This window comes from Engystomops pustulosus, chromosome 2, assembly GCF_040894005.1.
Source record: "Engystomops pustulosus chromosome 2, aEngPut4.maternal, whole genome shotgun sequence".
In the NCBI taxonomy this organism is placed as follows: Eukaryota; Metazoa; Chordata; class Amphibia; order Anura; family Leptodactylidae; genus Engystomops; species Engystomops pustulosus.
The window spans coordinates 35,112,654-35,140,442 of record NC_092412.1 but is presented as its reverse complement, the minus strand read 5'-3'; the positions used below and the strand labels follow the sequence as shown (position 1 = coordinate 35,140,442).

The 27,789-nt window shown below is 43.5% G+C and overlaps 1 protein-coding gene across 1 annotated transcript; it reads left to right on the top strand.

Annotated features, from left to right (window-relative positions):
- Positions 1–135: 135 nt before the first annotated feature.
- On the top strand, positions 136–27,502 carry ALKBH8 (alkB homolog 8, tRNA methyltransferase). The gene is made up of 12 exons (XM_072134228.1): positions 136–218; positions 3,532–3,669; positions 7,567–7,807; positions 8,589–8,711; positions 9,732–9,827; positions 11,030–11,134; positions 11,505–11,575; positions 17,417–17,523; positions 19,885–20,036; positions 21,461–21,720; positions 25,109–25,258; positions 26,933–27,502. The coding sequence occupies exons 1-12, from the start codon at positions 201–203 to the stop codon at positions 27,362–27,364; spliced, it is 1,893 nt and encodes a 630-aa protein (XP_071990329.1). The 5' UTR covers positions 136–200; the 3' UTR covers positions 27,365–27,502.
- Positions 27,503–27,789: the final 287 nt, after the last annotated feature.

Here is a 27,789-nt window from a genome sequence, read left to right as displayed (position 1 = left end):
AAAGGACAGGAAAGGCAGTGTACAACTCCCTCCATGTTAGAGGTTGTAGTTTCCCCCTCAGGTGGAGAGGCTCAGGCTGTGTCTCCTGGTGACAACAGCTAAACACGCTGCAGTCGCACAGGCACTCAGGGAAGGATCACGTGATATCGCGGGCTCCGCTGCATGCCGGGAGTTGTAGTTTTTGCAGTGACTTCCTGAACATGGCTGCGTACAGCGAGGTAACGTGTATTTATTGTGCACTATGTGATCCCGGTGCCGGGTGTAGCATGTGCGGTTATATGTAGTGTTATCTATGGAGAAGGTGGTACAATAGAGGCTTGACGGACAGGTGTTTGCAGGTCATGCTGGGAGTTGTAGTGCAGGGGCTTGGGGGTGGAGACACTGTTACTAAATGCTATAGCATTACCAAAGGAATGGCAGTGCCCCCAATACCAGTACCAGCCGCAGTGCCCCCAATAGCAGCACCAGCCACTGTGCCCCCAATAGCAGCACCAGCCACTGTGCCCCCAATAGCAGCACCAGCCACAGTGCCCCCGATACCTGCACCAGCCACAGTGCCCCCAATACCAGCTCCAGCCACTGTGCCCCCCGATACCAGCACCAGCCACTGTGCCCCCGATACCAGCACCAGCCACTGTGCCCCCGATACCAGCACCAGCCACTGTGCCTCCGATGCCAGCACCAGCCACTGTGCCCCCCGATACCAGCACCAGCCACTGTGCCCCCGATACCAGCACCAGCCACTGTGCCTCCGATACCAGCACCAGCCACTGTGCCCCCGATACCAGCACCAGCCACAGTGCCCCCGATACCAGCACCAGCCACTGTGCCCCCAATACCAGCACCAGCCACTGTGCCCCCAATACCAGCACCAGCCACTGTGCCCCCGATACCAGCACCAGCCACTGTGCCTCCAATACCAGCTCCAGCCACTGTGCCTCCAATACCAGCTCCAGCCACAGTGCCCCCGATACCAGCACCAGCCACTGTGCCCCCGATACCAGCACCAGCCACTGTGCCCCCAATACCAGCTCCAGCCACAGTGCCCCAATTGCCAACACCAGTCACTGTGCCCCCAATACCCGCACCAGTCACAGTACCGCCGATACCAGCACCAGTCACAGTGCCCCCAATGCTAGTGCCAGCCAAAGTACCCTTCGTATTCATGGATACCAGTACTACCTCACACCAGTGCAAGTCACAGTTCCCCCAATGCAAGCACCAGCCAAAGTACCAGTACCAGAAGTACTAGTAACCACAGTGCCCCCATATACCAGCATCAGCCACAGTGCTCCAGTCACAGTTATCCCAATACTAGAGTCAACCACAGTGCCCCTCACACCAGCACAAGCCTTGGTGCCCCCTATGCCAGCACCAGCCAAATTACCTTCTCTACCCACCATGGTGCCCCCTATGCCTGCACCAGCAAAGGACTCTCCATACTCGCCACAGTGCACCCAATACCAACGTTGGCCGCAGTGCCATCAGCTGTGTTTCTATAGGCCTGCAGCAGCAGTGCTAGCTACAGCGCCACCAATACCAATGGCAGCCATAGTGCCACCATAATGAGAGTCACTTACCTTGTTCTAGTTCCTGCCATTGTGCCCCCCGCCCCCCACGATAGCTAAAGCTCTTCATCACCAACCCATATAACTGAGAAAGCTGAAGCAGAACAGAATAGTCCCAAAGGGAAATGAAAGTATCACATCCACTCACACATTTACAAAGTACATATCAAAACTTGCATAAAAAATATAATTTTGATAAATGTTTGAAAAACATTACAATATACAAATATTAGTCGTCATGGTGGTATCATTTTGGTCTGATGGATCAGAGACTCCACGATTATAACCATCAGTGCCAGTCGCCATCTCCCATAACTATAGACCATTCCAATAATAGAAGACACATTGCACCCATACGTTTATCAGACAAACGCCACACACTCTACTACAATATCTAGCGCAGCGCTCCTCCACCAAGTCATAGGTGACCAATATCAGAATGTGAGGGTCCTACACCCCATATGTCACATGTGCTGTTGATATTGATGGCTTATCCCACAGGATAACCTACTGATCACTGGTGGTTTGACTGCTGGAAATTGGGGGCCTTGATCAGAGAATGGGGGTCTTGTTCCTCCTAAACATTGAGGTGACAAATCATTTATGCTTTCCTCTATGGGACTGTTAGAGAAAATCTATTACAGTGCTGGACTTTTTTAGAGGATATAATTTAATCATTTGGATTCAACCTCTGGGACCCCCGGCAATCTGAAGAATGGGGGACAAGTCCTTCAAAACTGCCCTATAGTGATTATGGCTTCTGTTCTCTAAGCCATTCGGAAGGTCCCATAGAAGACAATTAAATGCAGAATATTGGCGCCATCTTTAAATGGGGGCTGCTATAGAGTTTGACCACAATGACAGTGGTAATCTTTTTATATTTGATATTCATGTCCTCCTAAAAAATCAACCAATTCAAATTATGCTAATGAGTCAGAAGGGTTGATGGGGGGTGTTACCAGAGCATCTTTTTGCTGTAGCTGCCAGATTGTTACAGTGTGCTGGAGCGCTTCCCCCCACCCTGCATGCAGTGAAACTTCATCTGCTGCATTGAGATTACATCAGGCAGAGGGAGGGGGAAGTGCTCTTACATAGTGTAACAGCCTGTGAAGCTACAGCACAGAGATGCTCTGGTAATGACCCACAGAGCCTTTCTGACTCATTACCATAAAAAACCCTTGATGGTCTAAAAAAATAGTAAAAAAGAAAGAAATGGGATCTTGCACAGCTCCGTGTATAGTTATTAGCTGAACAAAAAAGTTTTCATACATTGTTTTCATTTTTGAAAATGTATTAAACACAATAAAACCCATATAGATGTATCATTTGGATCAGTGAGAGTCGTAAAAACTGAGCCCGCAAGATAGCAATGCAAATTAGTTTTTTCTGCAATTTCACAACATTTGGATTTTTTTTCCAGCTTCCCAGTACACAGCATTGAGTAATAAATAATGTCAGGAAATGTTACACAGAAAATAAACCCTCACACAGCTCTGTACACGGAAAACTTAAAAATTTTTGAAAGTGGGGAGCGAAAAATGAACAAAAAAATGCTGCGTCTTTAAGAGGCTAATGATGCAAGGAATCAAGGAAAGAGCAACCAGTGTTAGCTGCTGGAGATGTAGAGTAGGCTATAAGTGGTTGTATGCTGCCACCATGTGGCGAAAAAGCAGTACTACCTTTTATATATTATTACTGTGATTTCTGCTGCTGGGTTTATATAACAAGCTAATATGTTATCCAGTAACCCAGTGTTTGCCATAGGATGATACAGCCGAATTGGATAATATGACTCCTCATGAGGTGTCTGATAGTTGCTTATCTCTTCATCAATTGATAGTGCTTGGTTTTGCGGTAGCTGGGGACTCTCCACAGGTAACATTACTAATCGTCCTATAGTGTGAGTATACTACACTCTTACACTCTTTCCTGTCCTGTTCATATGTTTTTTTTCCCCCCACAGTCTGTAGAGGAGATGCTGGAATGTAATGCAAGAACGAAAATGAGCAAAGAGCAGAAGAAGCAGATGAAGAAAGAAGCCAAAGCAAAGAATATTCTGCTACGACATGAAGGCATCGAGACCGTGTCGCGTCCAACAAAGGTGACTGCTGGAGTCTTCTCTATAGTCCCATATATTCTCCTAAATTTAAGGATGGATTTATCTTTTTACTTATATTTGTATAAATGTAAATTTTTGACAAAAACTGGTGATAATAGAGAGAAATAGCGACTGGGGTAAGTCATTACTTTCTGGATGAGAAATACAGAGAAGGACTGGGCTCTGCTGCTGTTTTAGCACTACATCCTCTTTAATATGTCACATCCATGCTACTGAACTAAGCCTATATAACAGCTGAGGTGCAGTACTCGAGCACGGCCACTGTACAGAGGACGGCGTCTTCTGCTTACAGCTTCATCCACTGTGTAGTTCTGGCACCAGAGACTGCTCAAACTAGCTGATAAGTTATCGGTCTTAAAGGGTCTCCATTACTAGATATTACCCCATTAAACAAGCAGCCCCCTCACGTAGGGCATGGAATGTCTTTACTAGAATTCCCTCGTTTATGTGAAATATCACCAATTTACCTATAAAAAATATTCTCAATATCTACAGTCATGTTAAAACCAGTATAGAAGAGTCATGTTTGCCTGAGAGAGTCAAGTTTAGGGTGAGTATCTTACATTCTGTAGTACCTAGTAACATGCTGCTGGTGTCATATTAAAGATAAGAATCTGCATGAGGCTTGTGGTTCTGTGAGTTATAGAACCGAAGATACATGCAGCTAAAAAAAGATGGGAATAGGATTTTTCCAACTTTTTTCTTTAATTCCTTGTATCTTTTGTTCTATAAATTACAGAACCCCAAGCCCTGTTAACCCTGTGATGACCACTTCCTGTCTAGATCACATCATGAGCCGTTTTTTTCAGCGTCTACGACTATGACTCAATAATTCTGCTGCTTCCCCCTATATTGCCCCCCACGTGTAGATGGCGCCAGTTCGTGGGCAGTATGCAGCTGCAGGATTTCTCAGTTGCTGTTTGCATCCAAAACTTGCACCTTTAAGGGGTTAATAAGGCACCATCAGCAGATTTCTAGAAGCTATAGAACCAAAATTAGAGGCATCTGAACTGACACTATCCCTGCAGCCCTTACAAGTGACTCATCTCAGGCAAGTCTCTGCTCATTGTCACCTTGTTATGACCCAGAGGACATTACTAAGGCTTGGTTCACATTACGTTTTTTTGCCATGCATTGTACAGACATGTCGGGGGGATTTCTGACGTGTCCCTACAAGGTATGGCACAGACGTATCCCACTGTATGCTCAAACAGTGGGATACGTCTCCCGGAGACATCTCCTCTGAATACGTGGGGAGGAGTCTACATTGGCATCTAGTGATGTACAAGGTGTTTCCCCAGTGATTTCATGGTCCTTATATGGAGCTTTCCTGACGTATACACTGAGCATATACAGAAAACATAATGTGAACTTAGCCTTTCTTGTCATAATTAATGCTTTGTAGTACAGGCAGTCCCTGGGTTACGTAAAAGATAGGTTCTGTAGGTTTGTTCTTAAGTTGAATGTGTATGTAAGTAGGAACCGTATATTTTATAATTGTAGATCCAGACAAATTTTGTTTGGTCTCTGTGACAATTGGATTTTAAAAATGTTGGGTTGTCATAAGAACCAGGATTAACACTAAAGCTTCATTACAGACACCTGTGATAACTGTTATAGCTGTTTATTGTAGCCTAAGGCTAAAGTACAATAAATTACTAACATCCAGAGGTTCGTTTGTAACTTGGGGTCGTCTGTAAGTCGGGTGTTCTTAAGTAGGGGACCGCCTGTACATGTAATGCTATTGTCATGTCAAATGTCATGCTGACCCCTAGTGGTTGTTTATTATTAATACCGGCTGATCTGGACGCATGGGTATCACATCCTTATTGGCTGGGTCCAGAATGTTGGAGGAGTTTTTCACTTAAACCAACTAATAGGTATAGTGGTAGAGCAGTCTTATGTTTAGTTTTTGGGCGTAGGTGAGTGAGGGGATGTGAGAAGAGCAGTTATAGAGAGGAGAATATTAGGAAGAGCCATTAGGCAGGCTCCAAGTATTGTTTCTCCATTTTATAGAAGTTCTTCTATCCTTCTTTTCTGTGTCCCTGCTGCAATATACCGCACCAGCACATCAAGGACCCCTTCAAATACCATCAGGCCAGGGACACTATATACTGAGAGCGCCCTTGGGTGAACTACTACCAGCAGTGCGGCCCCCTCATCACAGGCTGCCTCAGCACCCAGGGAGTTATAGAGGAGGGAGACCCCAGCTACCCCCGTGATACCAACATCATCACACCTGGACACAGAGGAGGATTCAGTCCCTGTCACTAGTATAACCCCCATCATCATCACCTCATTCCTTCACTACACCATCCACCCTCACTGGCTACCCAAGACATTGAACCCACATTGCTCCCCCTTGCAACATGGAGAAGATTTTTTATATGTAAAGGGATGAGATTTTACATGAGAGGGGTAATTGTAGAGAGAACATTTCATACCCTACCTGAGGGAATTAGTAGTTTAATGGGGTCAAATTTCTTGCTATGTTCTTTGTTAAAGGGTTTTGCCCATAAAAGAAAGTTCTCAAATTTTAATCCCCTAGTGATGTTTACACAATAAACATAATTGTTAACTACCGTATATATACCTTGCAATTGTATTGCTGTTTTGGATGTTATCACTCCCTAGGCTGGTTAGTGTAAGAATCCAGAGTGCAACCATGATTAACAGGGCCGTCTCCTAAATGTGTGATGTTCATATATCTGAAAAAAACAATACGGTGACGTGTAGCAACTGGAGGGATGAAAATGTTTCTTAGAAATATATTTTCTTTTCCATCTTTTTCATGTTACAATGTATTACAGTTGTATAATAAAAACCAAATGAAATGTGTTTAAAAAGAAAAAAAAATCCAGAGTGTGGACAGGCGCTAGCTGAGCAGACACTTTATGATACCTCTGTGCTATGAGATGCTGTGTGCTGACAATGTGCTTATATTATCAGGGTCCAGGGTTTATCTACACTTTCATTTAGCTTCTGAATTTTTTACTAATTTCTGACACATCGAAAAAAAGGGATGAGACAGATCAGAGTCATGAGATGCTAACTCACCTTATCAATATAAAACACAGTCAGCACTGCTATGTCTCCCTCCCCTCAGATCCAGAGCTTATCTGGTCTGTAGAGTTTGTAGCTCCTTGTACCACTGGACAGGATGTTCCTCACTCTGTAGTGCTCTCTGCCTCCTGCTCCAGAGGAATCTGTCCAACCAAGGTTAGGAGTTTATGGTTGTATCCAGGGACAACCAAAATGTATACAACAGGACTGGTAGGATGGATTTATTTCTGTGAGATGAAATGGTGTATTTTTGTTCATAATGTGTTATTTTGTTATCCTGAGTATATTTAAGAATCTGGTCTCTGTGGATATACCCCTTTAAGGCTCTGGAAAAAAACCTTTTAGGTTATGATTATTCTACAGAAAAAAAAAAAACCTTGTACAACAAGTCTGATAACCTCAGCAGCTGAGCTGTGTGTGATGGGGTAGTGGGTTAAACATTTATAGTAGTGGGTTTGTCACCACAAGAATGGATTCCTTTCTCCATTGAGAGACATTCCCCGTGTACATGAACATCAAAATCGGCAGGTTCAGACTACAAACATCTAAGGAGGAAGCTCTGTCATGGTTTCCTGCGTAGTCATCACTTCAGGGATAGTGGAGCCCATTCCGATATAAGCAAGGTTTGGCTCATTGAGGTGGTCCCAAGTGGAGAACCCCCATCTATGATGTCCATATGGATGTATTGCAAAGAGATTGTAACTCTTGTAAATCCAAGACGGGTCCTAACAGGGCATATATTTAGTAGTTCTGCCATCATTACATGGTACATATATACATGTAAATCTACTACACAAGTTTGCTCCTTCTTTTCAGAGCCTGGTAGTTGCCAATGGAGGTCTGGGGAATGGAGTGAGCAGAGAGCATCTGCTGGACGTCCTGAAGACACATGGACTGGTGGAGTCGCTGATAATGCCCCCCAACAAGCCCTACTCCTTTGTCACCTATGCGTCCCCCGAAGCAGCAGTCAGCGCCTACTCATCACTCAGCGGTCAGGAGGTCCCGTCCATGGACGAGGAGCAGAAGGTCTCTCTGTACCTGAGTTTTGTGGACAAAGGTATTGAGATTCTCAGGGTTATGTTCTTCTAAAGGTGTTTAAGATTTTGCCGGTTTCATCTCTACCATATAGAGGATGGTCAAATAAAGCATAGCTACTCTGCTCCAGGGACATGCTCCTACCCCATCCATACAGAGACATCCAGGATAATGGGAATAGATCAGCTATGTTATACCGTATCTGCTACTCACTCACCTCTAGTTTCTATATTTAACAGGGTCAGGGACCTCCTTTTAAAGGTTATGTGTGACTCACACTCATGTGAGAGTGGAATACGCCTTTAAAGGGGTTGTCCGCTCACAAGAAGCTTTGAATAGGGGATATGCACCCCCACAGATCAAGAGAACCGAGGTGAGTTGTACCTGAGATGAACGGAGCAGCAGGTCGAGTATCTGCTCAGCTGCTCCATTCCCTGTCTATGGCACTGGTGGAAGTAGCGGAGTAGTGCACCAGGTGATCTCCATCAGCGTCATAGAGATGAATATGGAAGCAGACGCATGTGCAAGCAGTTGCTCTGTTCATTTAGGGGTACAGCAGACCCCTGTTCTCATGACTGGTGGGGGTCCCATCGATCTGCAACTTATCCTCTACCCATAGCTTGTTGTGACTGGACAACCTCTTTAAGCATTACACGCTAACCATACATATCTATGGGATGTCTGTAATGTGCACAGTCCTCCAGAAGTTATCTGAATAACCTTCCTCTATAGCACTAAAAGTAGTTTTTTGGACAATGACAAATTTTTTCTCTTTTCTAAATGATTTTTCTTGTTTATTCTAGTTGAAGTAAAAGAGACTCCTCCTCCAGCGTTACCCCCCGGCCTGCGAATTGCAGAAAACATTGTTTCTCCAGAAGAAGAGCTTGTACTATTGGACAGTATTCAGTGGGAGACAGATAACTCCAGTACGTATAATGTGAGCTGGACACCAGACCCCACAGATCACAGTGTGGCCCCTGGCACATTAACGCTCTAATAGGAACAATTTTATCCTATCCCTAACACCGTAGTTCAGCTATTATAAGCACAATTAGTTTTACACTGTTTTACAGAGACTGTTGTCAGGATATCACATCCCTGATTTCAAATCACCAAAAGTGATATTCAGCCTGCAAGGGATTCTGGGAGATTTCAGCTCTGAAGCCTCCAACGTTGTAAATGCAGTGCTGTAATATAACGCAGGCTGTAATATACAAAGTCATTCCATTTTTTTCTTGATGAGATTTACTGATGGCAGATGTCCCAAACTTATTTGCTTGTCCTGTCTCTCAAGGGATGATCTTGCTTATATGAAGTCCTGGGACATCGGCATTGTTCTAAAAAAGACTTTATAAAGATATTCAAATGAGCTGATGGTGCTCAAGGCTACGTCACCCGAGCGCCTCTCGGCTCCGCGTCCTTATAGTATATGCACGCCTCCTCTGTGTTCATGGCGCTTGGCCCTGCCCACTAATATGCTGACATCACGATCGGTGGGCGGGACCTGGTGCAATGAATACAGAGGGGGCGTGCATATATTAGCAGGAGGCGGAGACTAGAGGCGCTCGGGTAACGTAGCCCTGAGCGCCTCCGGCCCATTTGAATATCTTTGTAAAATATTTTTATTAGAACAATGCACAATGTCCCAGGACGCCATAAAAGCGAGATCATCCCCTAACAGACGGGGCGAACATGTAAGTTTTGGACATCTACCATCAGTAAATCTCATGGTAGATGTCCTTTAAATACTGTAAAGTAATGTAAAGTGGGACATATTCATGTCCCCAAGTACAAACATCACAAGTGATCCTGAATACTGAACTGTATCACAGCCTGATTTTAGGTTTGGCTTATACAATGTCTATGTATAATGTATGTAATAGTGTCTTAAGGTGAACAGGTTTTTTTTTTTTAATTTTTAACATTTTTATTTAATTGAATTGCAGATCAGAAGTCACTAAAACACAGACGGGTGAAACATTATGGATATGAGTTCCGATATGATAATAACAATGTAGATAAAGACCAGCCCTTGCCTGGAGGTCAGTGATAAAGACCCTGAAGCAGAAGACTTTTGGGTTTCAGGACTAATGAGAGACTCTCACTGTCAATCACTGTGTGTGGGTGGAGTAATCAGGACTGTTGTTGTCAATCAGAGTATGTGAGTTGAGTAATCGGGGCAATCAGGGCTCTTACTATCAATCACTGTGTGGGCCGGGTAATCAGGACTGTCAATCACTGTGTGTGGGTGGAGTAATCAGGACTCACTGTCAATCACTGTGTGTGGGTGGAGTGATCAGGCCACTGACCGTCAATCACACTGTGGGCAGAGTAATCAAGACTCTCATTGTTAATCACTGTGTGAGGGAGGGACTCTCACTATCAATTTGTGTGTGGGCGGGTTAATCAGGACTCTCACCACCAGTCACTGTGTGTGGGCAGGGTAATCAGGACTCCCTGTCCATCACTGTTACGGCAGAGTAATCAGAACTCTTACTACCAATCACTGTGTGTGGGTGGGGTAATCATGGCTCTCTCTGTCAATCACTTTGTAATCAGGACTCTCACTGTCAGCCACTGTCTGTGGACGGGGTAGTCAGGACTCTTACTACTAATCACTGTGTGTGGGTAGGGTAATCAGGGCTCTCACTGTCAGCTACTGTCTGTGGGCGGGGTAATCAGGACTCTCACTGTCAATCACTGTGTGTGGGCGTGGTAATCATGACTCTCTCTGTCAATCACTTTGTAATCAGGACTCTCACTGTCAGCCACTGTCTGTGGGCGGGGTAGTCAGGACTCTTACTACCAATCACTGTGTGTGGGTGGGGTAATCAGGACTCTCACTGTCAATCACTGTGTGGGTTGGGTAATCAGACTCCACCTTTTAATTAGGGTGTGTGTGGGAGGGGTTAGCAGAACTCTTAGGCCGGTGGCACACATGACATTTCAAACCCGTTTTTGGGCTGTTTTTAAGCAGTCCGTTTAAAAATGCATGCTTTTTTGACCGGTTTTATCTTAATTGAATTATTTTAATTAAAATGGGTCAAAAAACCCATGCGTTTTTAAACGGACTGCTTAAAAACGGCCCAAAAACGGGTTCAAAACGCCACGTATGCCGCTGGCCTTATGGTCTTTTCTAGGAATTCTGTCAGTAAATACAAGTCACACAAAGCTTAGCTTATCATATCCTGCTCTCAGATACTACTTTTGCTGTTACAGGTTTCTTTTTAATTCCTTACTGCAGGTCTTCCCAAGTTCTGTAATGTGTTACTAGACAGATGTGTGGCCCAGGGGCTTATACAGAATATGCCGGATCAATTAACTGTAAACCAGTATGAGCCCGGACAAGGTAAGACCAAAATATCCTGATAAACTAGGATGTCATAATAACCTTATATGACATCATACGTGTCTCTGGTCAGATGGGCTGCCATGCGGGTCCTCCGATATTCTCAGAAAATCCCTTTAACACTAAGTTCAGACATTATTTCCAGCAGAATAATTTGTCTTGGGGAATTCTAAGTCAGGTCTGTGCAGTTTTCCCAGTCTTCTGGGGCTCTGGGAGTCTCTCTTTTTTCGGGTGTTACCATAATGTGATAATAGATTGGTTTTCTGTGTAAATTAGGACAATATCTAAAGATCTGGTGGTATCTAGAGTATCTTAGCATCTAACATGTTCACATCCAGCAAGATACTATGATGTCCTCACTGTCTCCTAGGTATCCCACCACATATCGATACCCATTCTGCGTTTGAAGATGAAATCATCTCTTTGAGTTTAGGATCAGAGGTAAAAATCATTCTTTATATTTACGATTAAAGGACATCTACCATGAGTTTAATGACTTATTTTATTATAACTCTATAGTGTAGCAAATTAGCCTGGGTCGTTCAGGCTATGTCACCCGAGGGTCTCAGGGTGCCTATTTTAATGTATGCACACCCCCTATAGCGCTAGCGGCCCCCATCCCGTTATGGACTCTACGGGGGATGTGCATACATTAAAATACTAGGTTCGCAGCATATAGAGTTAAAATAAGTCCTCAAAAACTTCTTACTAGGACACATTTACCACCACTAACCTGTTGTTCTTTAAATGTCTTTTTGCAAAACAACAAAATAGTGTCGATTCAGACATTTAGGCGCTATTTTCCGTTACACGGTTCACCACCGATTAATTGTTTCTATGTTTTGATAGATCGGAGATTTTGGGACACGGCAATACCTAACGTGTATGATTTTACTTATTTAACTATTTTTATATGTGTTCTAGGGAAACGGGGGTGATTTGAATTTTTATTAATATTTATATTTTTTAAAAAACATTTTTTTTTTTTACTATTATTTCAGCTCCCCTAGGGTACTTGAACCATAGGCGGTCTGATGACTTATATAACATGCTGCAGTATAACTGTATAGCTGTATATTTTAGATTTACTGCTTCTGTATTACGGTGTGTCTCAGACAGACTGTAATATAGAAATAATAATGACAGTACCTGGATCTATGAGTAAGTGGCTTTGGTTTATCATGATGGATTTTGAAGGTAGATTTCCTTAAAATGTTCTGACCCCTCCCCTTACCGTGAGGGATATACAGAAAAATGACGGTCCTGCTCGTTGTTTAATGTGGACGGGTCAGCAGTTGTGACCATAAAAAGCTGCAGATAGTGTTAGGTATTAGTGAGCTCTGTGTAATCATATCTTTGTGTGTTGTTAGTAGCAGCTGGACTGTGAAAAATGGACTTCTATTCCAGCATTGTAGCTGGACTTTGAGCTCTGAGATGCAATGGTGTGTGTGATTTTTTTAACTAAACACAAGGGCCTTGAAAGGTTGCTTGCTGCTCCCTTTAAAAACATCACGAAACAAACCTATTTTTTCTTATTTTCCACCATGTGTGCCTTCAAAAATACATCCTATGTCACAAAAAAGAAGCACCCACACGCCTATATCCATGGGAAAGTAAAAAAAGAGGGTCCACCATTTATATATATTTCTGACATATTTGGACCATAAATGACTTCATGGTGTTTATATTGTAGTATGCAGGTGATAATCAGAGTCTAATAGAGAACAGTTTCATCTCAACTTAAAGTTTTAGTTTTCTTTTCTTTTTTTTTTTTTTTTCATTTCATCTCATATAAAAGTTGAAATGAATTTCTACGCTCCAGCAAATACATTATTTATTAGCAGTGTGTGAACGTGAAATTATCATTGTGTTTGCCAGCTGATTTCAATAATTGGGAAATGATACACTGCTAAACTCCACAGAGAAGGCAGCAAAGATAAATGCTTCTGTTTCATATTAGAAAACTAATTAACTTTCTTAAGAATCTAAAAGTTACTCCTGTGAATGCTTCACGGAGATTTAAAGGGGACAAGGTGAGATTTTGGCCCATCCATAGTAAATAGGGCTGTGTAAAGCTAGCTGTAGACCTGTAGTGTAGTGTTTGATGCATTAAACTAATTCAAGAAAATACTGCAATATTCAGGCAGCACATTATAAAGCAGGAGGAGCTGAACAGAATGTACCTGGTGTCCTATCTGCAGGCAGCATGTTATAGAGCACGAGGAGCTGAGCAGATTGTACATAGTGTCCTATCTGCAGGCAGCATGTTATAGAGCATGAGGAGCTGAGCAGATTGTACATAGTGTCCTATCTGCAGGCAGCATATTATAGAGTATAAGAGGCTCAGCAGATTGTACACAGTGTCCTATCTGCAGGCAGCATGTTATACAGCAGGAGCAGCTGAGGAGATTGTAAATAGTGTCCTAATTGCAGGCAGTATGTTATAGTGCTGGAGGAGCTGAACATATCTTTATTATAGGGTCCTATTTGCAGGCAGCATTGTATAGAGCAGGAGGAGCTGAGCAGATTGTACATAGTGTCCTTTCTGAAAGCAACATTGTATAGAGCAGAAGGAGCTGAGCAGATTTTACATAGTGTCCTAACTGCAGGCAGCATGTTATAGAGCAAGAGGAACCGAACATATTTTTATTATAGTGTCCTATCTGCAGGCAGCATGTTATAGAGCAGAAGAAGCTAAGCAGATTTTTATCATAGGGTCCTATCTGTAGGCAGCATGTTATAGAGCAGGAAGAGATCAGTAGATTTTTCAGTGTCCTATTTGCACGCAGAATGTTATAGAGCAGGAGGAGATGAGTAGTCTGGTAAGTTTATCCTAGTAATTTTAACAGAAAAAAATGCATTAACACCATAAGTATTCTGTAGTACATTGGTCTGCAACCCCCAGGCCCCTACAGCTGTTGAAAAGCTACACCTCCTACCAGGCCACACCATGCTGAGGGTTATATAAGGCCACAGGTTACATTGATGGATAGAAGTGGATTATTAATATTCTGGCTTTGCGTCCTGCCCAGGAGCCATTTGTTTGTTGTGTGTTTGGGAGCGTTCTCGCCCTCCATGGTGCGCTGTGTGGAGTATGAGATGTGGATATATAAAACTTACATCGCCTGCTACTGACTATCCGAAAGCAGGAATGAACCTGGGGCTGATTTTCAGCTCTTGTCAGCAGTAACAATCCCGTACAGGGAGCGGAGGAGGAACATCTGCCAGCCGCCTGACTTATGGCGCGGAGACCACACAATCCTCAGAGTGGGGTATAGAGGGCAATTTGGGATTTGCTTCAGTGACTCAGAACTGTCCAGATCCCACAGAGACGTGCAGCGTCGGCGTTGTGACCCTCTATGAGGGATGAGATATGAATATTTTACAAGTGCTTTGTAGAGATTTGGCTGGTAAATTATTTATGCAGACTTTATTAATGCAGGCGATGTTTGCGCTCCTCTTCTGTGCCGTTCCTAATGCCTGGGGCTCTGGGTTTTGGAAACTGATAAACAGAAACCCAGATATTACTATAAATCAAAATATAATTTAAAGGGCCCCAGTCTCCAGTATATGACAGAGCCACGTATTGTGCGGATCGGGCATCTGTCACCTGACGGGTCATAAAATAGACGGACTGTACTAACTTAGAATTTATTTTCAGCCCGGAATGGAGGTGATACAAGTACAATTCACCCCTCATACTGCTACAAAGGACAAAAGTAACACTTTTAAGAGGACTTTTTACCACTTACATCATCTGACTCTTTGCATTCTTTAAAGGAAACCTACCACTACGGATCTATCCATTAAGGTAGATCCAGTAATGGGTGTATCTAACGAATGTAAGGATAGCGCTTTTTAGGGATAATCCTTTACTCTCCTCTATCTTTTCTAATCTTTAATTGTGGTAATATGCAAATTTTCTGAAGAGGCTACTGGGGAGTGGATTAGCTGGAGCTGAGGCTACACGGCGCGGTTACTCCATGCCCCAGTAGCCTCTTTGATCCTCCTACCCACTTAAAAAAGATGAGAGAGGCCTGTAACATAATAGGTGGAACCTCAACTATGAGGGACTAAATGTGAAAACAAATCCAGAAAATCACATTGTCTGATTTTTTTTTAAGCATTTATTTGCAAATTATGGTAGAAAATAAGTATTTGGTCAATAACAAAAGTTCATCTCAATACTTTTTTTGTTGGCAATGACAGAGGACAAACGTTTTCTGTAAGTCTCTACAAGGTAGGTACACACTGCTGCTGGTATGTTGGCCCATTCCTCCGTGCAGATCTCCTCTAGAGCAGTGATGATTTGGGGCTGTCATTGGACAGCAAGTACTTTCAACTCCTTCCAAAGGTTTTCTGAGGGGATGAGATCTGGAGAGGCTAGGCCAGTGATGGCGAACCTTTTGGAGACCGAGTGCCCAAACTACAACCAAAACACACTTGTATCCCGCAAAGTGCCATCATAACAATTTAAGCAGTAACTTATTGATCCCTGCTGTATCACAGGTTGTAATTGTATTGGTGTCCTGAGTTCAACAATACAATAGAAAGATGATGAAGAAATTTGGATTGTAGCTTCCCTCCAGGGTGCACTGAAGAGGAAGAATCAGGAGACCCAGAGCAGGCGCTCAAATGACAATCCATCTCTATCCACACCTTCTCGCTCCTCATGTAGTCCTGGCAGCCAAGGATGTTGCTTTAAAATGAGCAAGGTACGTCTTTGGCTGTCTTGGACGGCAGGAGAAAGCCTTGAGTCATATCTGGCAAACTATGTGTTGGTGTGAAGGCCTGGGTGCCCACATAAAGGGCTCTGAGTGCCACCTCTGGCACCCGTGCCATAGGTTCGCCACCACTGGGCTAGGCCATTCCAGAAGCTTGAAATGCTTCTTACGCAGCCGATGCTTCATTCCCTTTTGGTTTGCTTGGAATCATTGTCCTGCCGGATGATCAAGCCTGGTTTCATCTTCAGTGCCCTTGCTGATCTGCTGTGATTTCATATGATCAAGAGGACACGCTTCCTCTGATGCCAGGCAATATAACATAAAGTTGATTTTATGGGGATGTGAGGGAAGCCATTTTAGCTCAAAGAAGGGTGGCATACAGTGGCATATAATGACCCCTGAGGAAGCCGCGGTTCGCGGCGATACGCGTGTGACATCTTTCTCGACCCTGTCTCCTTGCACTGTCCGGACCAAATGGCAAATATTGCCTTCATCCACAGTAGGCTTATTGTTAGGGGGTTTTTTGCTCCCTCTACTTGAGGTTCGTAGCAGAGTGATGGTCCAGCACATTCATAGGGGCGCATTCCTGTTCTGGGTGCCACACTTATGGGTCTAGACACCTCATTGTGTCTGTTGATTCATGATTCGTGTTGCATTACTGGTTTATTATTGTTTTTTGAGTGCCCAGATCAGTTGCCGCCCACCTATGCCCTGTTTGTGTGAGTTCTTATACATTTGCATTTGCATGGTTCCTGGACATTGTCTAGAGCAGGGTCGTTTTGGGGTGACAGGTTGTCTGCATTATCAGGTGCCACTGTCTCCCTGTTGTCTGCTTTTCTGTTGGGGGTACAATTTGGTTTGTATTTCCCTACATTTTAAATTATTTTACAATGTTTTAGTGTCTTCTTTTTGTATTCATTTATTGTTTAATAAAGATTATTTTCTTTTGCTACTTGACACATGATTTTTGTATTCTTAATATGGTTGTGTTTTCATGTGTGTAGTATACTATATGGATTATAATTTTGGCGCCACATTCCCACTCCCCAATATGCATATAGCTAATAGGGCACTATGAGAACCTGTCACTAGCTGTATTTGTGAAATATGGTAGCTCCTCCTGCCGCTCCAGTAGCTCCTCCCTACTGCGCTCTACTTCCTGTGTGTCCCTCGGCACCACAGTAGACTGCTCAGCCAATCAATGGCCAAGGCAGGTCCTAACTACAAATAATGATTGGCTGAGCAGCCAACACTAAGCCACTACAGTGCGGTAAGTTAGATATTACAAACTCCACGGAATATTTTTTATTCAATGAAAACTCTGTTATTCTCAAAAGTTTTAAAGAATAAAACTCCATTCTTCATCTTTTAGTCAAATATTAAGAGTCTAAAAAAATAAACACATTCCTAATTTCTGTTCTTTAATCTTCTGTTTGAACAGACCTGGGAAACTGAGCAGGGAGACGCTTGAGTGGATTGATCCTTCACTGTATAATCTGTTCAGTCACACGAGAATATCACATGGAAAGTTCAGCCGAGTCATATTATTTCTTTGCAGATTGTTATGGACTTCAGGCATCCAGATGGAAATTGTGTCCCAGTGATGGTGCCGCAGCGCAGTCTGCTGGTGATGAGCGGAGAGTCCAGATATCTGTGGACACATGGGTATGTATGTGATATGGAGTGGTACACTAGCACTAAGGGTTAGGAGAGATTATTTACAAGTCTTCTCCAGTGCTGCACCTTTATATAAGAATGTTATTCCTCAAAACATTACTGTCCCTAAATTACAAGCATCTTATTATATAGCCAGGAGTCTAGATGTCACACAGAAGGACTACTGACTGCCTCTAAAACTATGTTTAGTAAAATTATCTGATCAAAGTGATCGCTATTTACTAATAAAATTAAGAGTCTGCATTATCTATAGGGAATTGGTCCGCAGTTTTAACCATACAAAGCTGCAGCCATTGTTAGGTATTGTCCCTTGGGATCTGTGTAAAAAAAAAATGCATTTATATTCTAGGATTGTAGCTGGACTTGAAGCACCCCGGTGCACTGGTGTGTGAGATCTTTTCACTGAACACAGCAATGCCCCTTCTTCCTTATTTGGCTAATAGCAGTAGCTGCCTAACACTGCTGTGCAGAACTCTTTGTATTCATTTGCTCTACAGCCCCTACCCTCTTGTATGAATTACTGCTGTAGTAATCAACTAAGGCCAGCTGCAGCTTTTACTCAGTGGACCTGTGCAGTGGGGCTATATGGTGGGGGCAGGAAGCTGGCTGGCTATATACTGGAGGCAGGGGTCAGGCTGGCTATATACTGGAGGCAGGGGTCAGGCTGGCTATATGCTGGAGGCAGGGGTCAGGCTGGCTATATGCTGGAGGCAGGGGTCAGGCTGGCTATATGCTGGGGGCAGGGGTCAGGCTGGCTATATGCTGGGGTCAGGGGTCAGGCTGGCTATATGCTGGGGGCAGGGGTCAGGCTGGCTATATGCTGGGGGCAGGGGTCAGGCTGGCTATATGCTGGGGGCAGGGGTCAGGCTGGCTATATGCTGGGGGCAGGGGTCAGACTGGCTATATGCTGGGGACAGGGGTCAGGCTGGCTATATGCTGGGGGCAGGGGTCAGGCTGGCTATATGCTGGGGGCAGGGGTCAGGCTGGCTATATGCTGGGGGCAGGGGTCAGGCTGGCTATATGCTGAGGGCAGGGGTCAGGCTGGCTATATGCTGGGGGCAGGGGTCAGGCTGGCTATATGCTGGGGGCAGGGGGCTAGCTATATACTGGGGTTTGGCTGGCTATATACTGGGGTCAGGCTAGCTATATACTGGAGGCATGGGGCTGGCTAGCTACATACTGAAGTAATGGAACTACCTATATCCTGGGGGCTGGCTGGCTATATACTGTGGGTTGGCTGGCTATTTGGTGGAGGCAGGGGGCTGGCTGGCTATATACTTGAGAGCAGGGGCTGTCCATATACTGGGGGTAGGTTGGCTATATATTAGGGACAGGGGCTGGCTATATACTGGAGGTAGGGGACTGGCAGGCTATATACTGGAGGAATGGGGCTAGTTGGCTATATACTTAGAAGCAGGAGGCGGGCAGGCTATATACTTGGGGGCAGGGGGTTAGCTATATACTACAGGCAGTGGCGTAACTAGGAGAGACAGGGCCCCCTAGCAAGCTACTGCAAGGGGCCCCCCTTGCCACTTAAAAATATACATATTAGTATACTCACACATATAAATACACTCATGTGCATGTACACATACAGTGCCATATGCAACATACTCACATACAGTGTATACAGACACCATATACACATCACAGATACTGCATATATACATCACAGTATATGTTATATACATATTATGCTGGACAGGTGCAGTACAATATAGATATAACGGTACACATCCTCCATTCTTTATTGTGTAAAGTCTGATGACGGGGCCCCCTGACACTGCGGGCCCCATAGCGGCTGCTATGGCTGCTACCGCTGTAGTTACGCCCCTAACTAGAGGCCTAGGGCTGGCTGGCTATATAGTTGGGAGCAGGGGGCTGGCTATATACTTTTCTCTATTCCCAAAGATTGAGATGACTTCTCATGTTTACAGCTATTAAAGGTGCCTGGTCTTCTTCAGAATTGTACTCAGTGCTGTGGCAGTAAATGAACATTTCCCATCCTCCATAAAGATCCTTCTCACTTTGTGGATGACATGGAAATGAGTGTTGTGCCGGAGGATGCCTGGAAGACACCAGTCATGAGCTCCAGTTCATATCACAAAGTATAGGTTCTCCCTGGAGCTGAGCGTCCTGTGGACTGGACACTTCATTACTTGTTTATGGATATTTCCACTTCATTTACTTTTCAATAGCAAAACAATTTCCTTCCTCTTTTGAGTAATGTCAGCGGCGCGGTGCGAGCGCTCAGAATTGGCGGATTTCACTGTCAGCCTCTCTTGTTACCGCTAAATCCATTTCAGTCTGTTCTATGCTCTATAATTACTGAACTTTGCTTCGTTGCAGAATCACGCCAAGAAAGTTTGACGTTATTCAAGTGTCGGAAGGACAGAGAGTTGGGACAGTCAGCGGGAACACAGAAGAGTTAACCCTAAGCAAGAGGGGAACAAGGACGTCCTTCACCTTTAGGAAAATTAGGCATGGCTCCTGTAAATGTGGTACGACTCGCTCTTTTGCAGATGTTTTTCACATTAAAGGGGTTGCCCCTCAAAGGTAAACCTTCAGAGTGGGGTCTATTGCTCAATGGTTCCCTTCATGATCATGTAAAAAGGAGTATGGAGAGAGCTCAAGGACTGAGTCCTCTACTTACCGGTATCTGCTGCGGTCAATGCTGCAGCGGCACCTAATGGTGCTGCATATGGGTGCTGCCATTTTGGATAGCCAATAGGCACCCCCATGATGGCATTAGAAAGTGTCAATGACACTGGCTGGCTATAACCTGGGGGGGGGGGCAGGGCTATATACTGTCATTCCACATCCCTTATTATAGTCTGTCCTAGACAGACTGTAATACAGGAGCAGTATATTCCCAATATACTTCAATACAATAGTATTGCAGTATATTGTACTAGAGATCAGACCCCCTGAAGTGATAGTAGAAGAAACATTTAAAAAAAAAAAAATTAAATTAATGAAAAATCTAAAATAAAAATACATACAAATACAAAGATATTCAGACATAACTAAGCTAATATAAAAATTTGGTATATACAAATTAGGCACAGAATGTTAAATGGTGCCACTAGAAAGTACAATGTATCTTGAAGTTAATATGCCCTCGTATATCTTTGTAAATGAAAATCTCAAAAAGTTACGTCTTGTGGAAGCAACAGAGTGAAAAACAGAAATCGCAAAAAAACCCGAAAAACACACAAACAATCCTGCGTGGCGTACAATTGCATTGTACCCGGGCACACACCCCCTTCATGACCCTCCACACCCATTTGGCATAGAGGTGGCTTGTAGGGGGGCATAAGCGCAATTCCTGGCTTTGCACTAGGAAACTGTCGCTATTTCAGGCCACAAGCCTTAATACCTACCCCTCTTCCCCCCTCCCCGCCCCTTTCCCATTGAATTGAGCCCCATTTAACCAGTCAAAATCTATACAGCAAAGTTTTTAATTTGGCGTCAGACAGATATAAAGCAGTCACTATCTATACAGTAAAGCTAGAAAGTTATTTCTAGAAAAATATTAACCAAATAATGTAAAATAAAAATATGAACCCTTAATAATAATAATGATTAATAATAATAATAATTTTTCATGTAGCGCACACAGATTTCACAGCGCTGCACAGAGTTTGCCAAACTGGTCCATGTCCCCAATGGGGCTCACAATCTGATCAACCTACCAGTATGTTTTGGAGTGTGGGAGGAAACCCACGCAAACACGGAGAGAACATACAAACTCTCTGCAGATGTTGACCCTGGGACTTGAACCCAGGACTCCAGTGCTGCAAGGCTGTAATGCTAACCCTTGTTTTTTTCTGAACATTTTTTATTACATCTAACGCCCATGGAAAACAAAACACCTTATGAGCTTATTCTATTTTTATTCTCATTATTCTGTATGTCTGTACAGTTTTCCCATCCGTGTGTGATAGCCAGCAAGCCCTAGAGAAGAAATCTCCGCCTCAGGTCCAGGACTTGGAGCCCAAATCCCTGGAGATGGAATATGTCCACAAGGTCTATGAAGATATCGCCGGCCATTTCAGCAGCACCAGGCACACCCCATGGCCCAAAGTGGTGGACTTCCTAATGGGTTTATCAGTGGGGTCTCTCGTGGCTGATGTGGGCTGCGGCAACGGCAAATATATTGGGATCAATAAGAGTCTTTATATGGTAAGTAATCTTTGTAGTGTAAGAGAAGGTTAGTAGCATTATACCTCCTAATCCCCGTGGAAGTGAACATGACCTCTCGGTTGAGCCCAGTGTTGAAGATTAGTGTGAAGGCTGGAGGAACTACTTTAGGCACAGTAGAAAAAAAAAAGTTCAGTCCACTAGTTTCATGGGGTTGTCTAGTATTTTGGCCTATTCTTAGAATAGGTAAGAACCTCTCTTTACATGGAATCTATAGGCAGGTTTGACTGTGCAAAACTGCAGAGAGTACAAGGCCCAACGCACATTTTCCAGCCAAAAATCAGTCTCCATATACTCCTATCGGTGCTGGCCGCAGTACGGTACCCACAGACACTATGCCTCGCTATGGAGAGAGAATGGGTGAGCAGCACGGCTGTATACTGCGGCCCTCGCAAGCATGCGTTTGTTTGAAAGTGGACTTAGATAGCTGCCACAATATTTGTTCACAATATTTATGGATTTGTATTCCAGGATTGTAGCTTTTATACGTCTGTGTGCTTAATAAAAATAATAATAATGATAATTCTTTATTTATATAGCGCACACAGATTACGCAGCGCTGCACAAAGCTTGCCAAATTGGTCTCTGTCCCCATGGGGATAACAATCTAAGCAACCTAACAGTATGTTTTTGGAGTGTGGGAGGAAACCGGAGTACCCGGAGGAAACCCACGCAAACACGGAGAGAACATACAAACTTTGTTTATGAAACTACTCCACAGACCCTCCCCTCTGAGCTGTGGTAGGATTCTGGTTGGATTGAGAAGAGGAGCTGGGGAGTGGCTTATTGCAGGGAGCTTAGAGCACAGCAGTGTAAGGAAGCTGCAATCCTGGAATATAAGTGTGCTTTTAATAATAATAATAATAATTTTATTTTTATTATTATTATTATTATTAAGAGGAGCAGGGGAGTGGCTCATTGCAGGGAGCTCACAGTACAGCAGTGTAAGGAAGCTGCAATCCTGGAATATAAATGGGCTTTTCACAGTCCTGCTGCTACGAACAGACACAAAGGTTATATTATAATATTATATATAATAATATAATTATAATATAATTGTAGTATAATAGCACCGTCTACAGTTGAATCTTCCTGTATTAACCCATTTTCCTCCAGGCTTCTGTAGATGTATTTTTACCTGTACTGTAGGGGGGGGCGGGGGTCTGTATTTTCTTATCATCACGTGCTGTCAGGCCAGTCTCTGGGGGAGGATATGAGCACCACTAACCCATAATTAGCAATAAGCTCCTGTAAACAGTAATGGAGGTCCATGACTCCCCCCCCCTCCCGCTTTGTCACTTTCCCTGGTTCTTTATGTGGTCAGAGACAAGGACAGAAAGCGCGTCTGCGGCGGGAATGTATTTCATGCAATTTAGATGCAAATTACAAAGTAATCTGCTTTGTTCCCTTCAATTAGTTTACAATTCATTAACATCTCTTGGTGCGTTACCATCAGTCTCAAGGTCATTTTTCTCTCCCTTCTTGTTGCACATAATAAGTACATTTTCCACATGACCGTCTGGTTAAACGCTCCGCCATTGCCTGCATTCATTTTGTGGCGTTTCTCCTGTAAATAATATTGACGGGTCGCTGTCCCTCACCCGCGGATATTCATTTCGGTATCGCTCATTGTAACAGCCACTTCAAGGTGCCGCTGACAGCAGAGGTCACCCACTCCCTTTATGTGGCTGGAGAGAAGTAGTAATATCTCTATTACATTATCCAACGAGGATGATAATAATATCATCCAGGATTACTATATATTTGCAACAGAATTTGGCAATTCGGGATTTTTATTATTGGGACCTTTTGATCACCTTTTATAATAATTCATTATAAAAAGGCAACATTTAGATTTTTACTATTTTTTTAATGTTTATTCTAGTTTTTTACATATTTTAGTACTTTTTAGGGATTTTATTTGGGGTGCCAAAAAAGCAACTTTATTCTTTTAGGTTATTTGTTTTGTTTAGTACATGGTTTAATTATTTTTTATGTTTACATCTTTTTTAGTTTTTTTTCTAGTTTATTTTTAATTTATTTTTCAGGCCCCGCGATGGGTATCTCATCAGTCATACTACGGTGTATAGTGCAATACTTCAGTCACATGGATTACACGTACAGTGTGCACCATGAAAATGTTAATCACACCTCTGCGTGTGTTGTTAGTAGAAGCAGTACTATGAAAAATGCATTTATACGGGGAGCGTCCTCACACTGCTGTGCTATGAGAGATCTCTGTACTGCTGTACAGACCGTCCCCAATGCTTCACTATGAGTGACTGCCGTTGTATTCAACCACATTCCTGTTACAGCTTCTACAAACAACAAATTTTAGCTATTTTACAGCACAGCAGTGTGAGGACAAACACCCACAGCTACAATCCTGGAATATAAATGCATTTCCACAATCCTGTTGCCACTGAAAGCAGGCACACAAATCTCCAGGGATAATATGGAACATTGCATGGTAAACACTTCCAGGGAAACCTATGTGATCTGGAACGCTAAACCATCCATAAGTCCTAATGAACCTGTGGTTCAGTGTCCCAAACCCCCATTCATCATCTGAAAAGAGGTTTGGACAACTGTTATTTTATAGGGCGCTGCTGATTCTCAACGAGGGGAGGGTAGATGTTGCAGGAGACAAGGACCTGGTATTTGGATATCTACTGCCTGATCCTTTAGTTTTCCAGGAGAGAATCCTCTTCCAAAGGAATCTAAAAACCATTCATTTTCTGTTAGAGTTCTCAGTGGGGGAACTTGAGGCAGAAACAAACACAACACCCGGGTGACCATGTGATGGTGCACAACTAGAACTGGAAGATCTGCAGTTCTAAACATAGAAGAGGGACAGGACAGCACCATAGGCCTCTGGTGAGACAAGAAGTATCTTTCAGACCATCAGTGACCTTCAATAGACACACGTAACTAAGCTGCAGTCCCCAATGATAGCTGTGCAAAATGATGCAGAACTGATAAGAAGAACACAACCTCAAAATTAGCATATTCTTAAGATCATATTTGCGAATCCTCAGTTGTTGATACCTTTTTTATTGGCTAAATGACAATTGCAAGCTTTCGGGACTACCTGGTCTCTTCATCAGGCATAGTAACATGGACCACGATGAAGAGACCTGCTAGTCTTGAAATCTTGCAATTGTTATCAAACTTTTTATTTAGCCAATAACGGTATCAACTACTGAGGACTCTCAATCTAACCATTTGACCACTGGCTAACACTGCAGAAAGAATCTTTTATCCAATTTGTTAGTAAGAAGTAAAAAAACAGCCGATCCATTCTGGTATCCTTAGAATGGTTGTTGTGACGTATCTGTAGAGAATAATTGTATTATTTCTCCTTTCTCAGATTGGCTGTGACCGCAGTAAGAACCTGGTGGACATTTGTGGAGAAAGGAAATTTGAGGCCTGTGTATGTGATGCCTTGTCTGTACCTTTTAGAAGAGGCTCATTCGATGCATGTATCTCCATAGCGGTGATCCATCATTTTGCTACAGAGGTATGGATGATGATCCTACTATTCACATCTTATGTAGCTTTCTAATAAAGAGAGGGTTGTTTTATCTCTTATTAAGGAGGATGAGTCAGTAATAAAACTGTCGGGTCCAGCTTGTTAACTTGCTACGTCTACATATGACAAGACAGTAGTCAAGGGACTTCTATTCACTTAATAAGTGGAACTGGAAGTGCTAGAACCTGCAACGATGAGATATTTAGTGCAGACCCTTTAATAAAATCCACAATGTCCACAATGTTTGATATTATTATTACCCAGTATATAGGGTGAGTCCAAAGTCCCAGACCCCCCTCCCCTTTTATTTCAGAAACAAAACGGAAAATTCCATATGTGATACCCCAACAGGGGCCTATTTCGCAGGCTTTGTCCAGAACATCCCTGCTAAATTGAATCAAGGGCAAGTAAAGGTCATCATGTAGAATATCATAAGTTCTGAATATCAATTATGGTCCAAAAATTACCAACATCGAAAGCTGGATGCTGGAGGATGTTCCCTGTGATGGGAAATATGCAAAAATAAGATTTCCAGGATGGGATAAGGAAAACATTGGGGCAGATTTACTTACCTGGTCCATTCGCGATCCAGCGGCGCGTTCTCTGCGGTGGATTCGGGTCCGGCCGGGATTCACTAAGGTAGTTCCTCCGACGTCCACCAGGTGGCGCTGCTGCTCTGAAGTTCCCCGGAATGCACTGAAGTTCACCGGCCTATTCCTGGTGAAGGTAAGTGCGAGTCCCGCGACACTTTTTTTTTTTTAAATGCGGCGGTTTTTACGAATCCGTCGGGTTTTCATTCAGCCACGCCCCCGATTTCCGCCGCGTGCATGCCAGCGCCGATGCGCCACAATCCGATCGCGTGCGCCAAAATCCTGGGGCAATTCAGGGAAAATCGGCGCAAATCGGAAATATTCGGGTAACACGTCGGGAAAACGCGAATCGGGCCCTTAGTAAATGGCCCCCACTGTCTCTTAGCTACCTTGTAAGGCAGCCCCCTTAAAATAAAGCATGACTTGCAGGAAGCCTAATGACAAGATGTAGGATTAAAGCCAAGGCCCTATATCTATTTCAGAAGGAACAGATTCCCAAGTTTAGAACTGTTTTGATGTGTTTGTATCTCTTCAGTACAGTGTAGGGAACTGGTTTAGCTGAGAGTCAATGGCTGTAAGTCTCCAAATACTTGTAAGGCAATGTAAGGAGAACTCCTACTGCCCAACCCTAGACAAAAGCCTCTCACTAAGTTAAACCAATTCTGGGGTAGTTTTCAGGTGCTCGCTGCAGTTACCTGCATAGGCAAACAGATGGGGTCACCTGTGCGTCTATGAGACAGAAATATCCCTTAAATGTTTGTGCTTACTGTTTTTCCCCATTCTGTAGCCCACAGCCGCTATGTTTATGTTTACGAATCATCCCAATAATTATAAAGCAGGATTATATAATAAGTGGAGACACACAGGGAAATAAAGAGGAATCTGGGGATGTTATTGAGACCAGTTTCTGAGACTTTTGCTGTGAGAGGGGAGAGAGAGCTGCAGGCTGAGATTACAATATAAATCTAGCTTCATACATCCACAGAAATAAGTGATTTACAAGCAGCTCTGCATACTCTGAATATCCATGTACAGCTGCCCACAAAGTGATGAGGATTTATTTTACCTGCAGGAAAGAAGACTGGCAGCGGTACAAGAATTAGTCCATCTCCTCAAAAGTGGAGGTAAAGCTCTTATCTACGTCTGGGCTATGGAACAGGAGTACAAGAAGAGCAAGTCAAAATATCTCAAGGACGGCAAGTTGTCTAATGAGACCCCTCAGGAGTCGGCCCCCTCCCTCCCCATACACACTAACAGGACCGCATTTGACTCTCAGGACCTCCTAGTTCCTTGGCATCTGAAAGAAAACAATCAAGGAAGAAATAATGAATTCTGTAGTGCCAAGAGGGAGAAGCAGCTGCTGCCGGGCTCCGTGTATCATAGATACTATCACGTGTTCAGAGAAGGGGAACTTGAAGCGTTGTGTGGAAGAGTCACCGGCGTCACCGTCCGCCACAGTTACCACGACCAGGGAAACTGGTGCGTGATTGTAGAGAAGCTATGACAGAGGACATGAAGACTTACAACCTCGTAGATCGGCCGTAGAAGGACTGATGTCAGTGTTTTATGGTTTTATAAATATTTAACTGCGTAATGTAATAAAGAAATCCATCATTTTTATCAGTAATAAATATATATGTGACGCCATGTGTGTGACGTGCAGACCCTATACGTGCACTAGGGGGCATTATATCACCAGAAATAATGTCAGGATAACCAGATTTATGTTGTGTGCGGGGATTTTTTTGTTTGTTTTGTTTTATATGATGACTGTAGATTACAACCAAATTATGACAACAGAAAATAGGAGTAGAAAACTGAAGTTGAGTAGTTTGACGGTGAATAACACAAACCCTGACAAAGACACACATAAATCTGGGTGGCCTTATAAGTACTGTATGTCCCCTGTATAACTGCTAATTATACTGA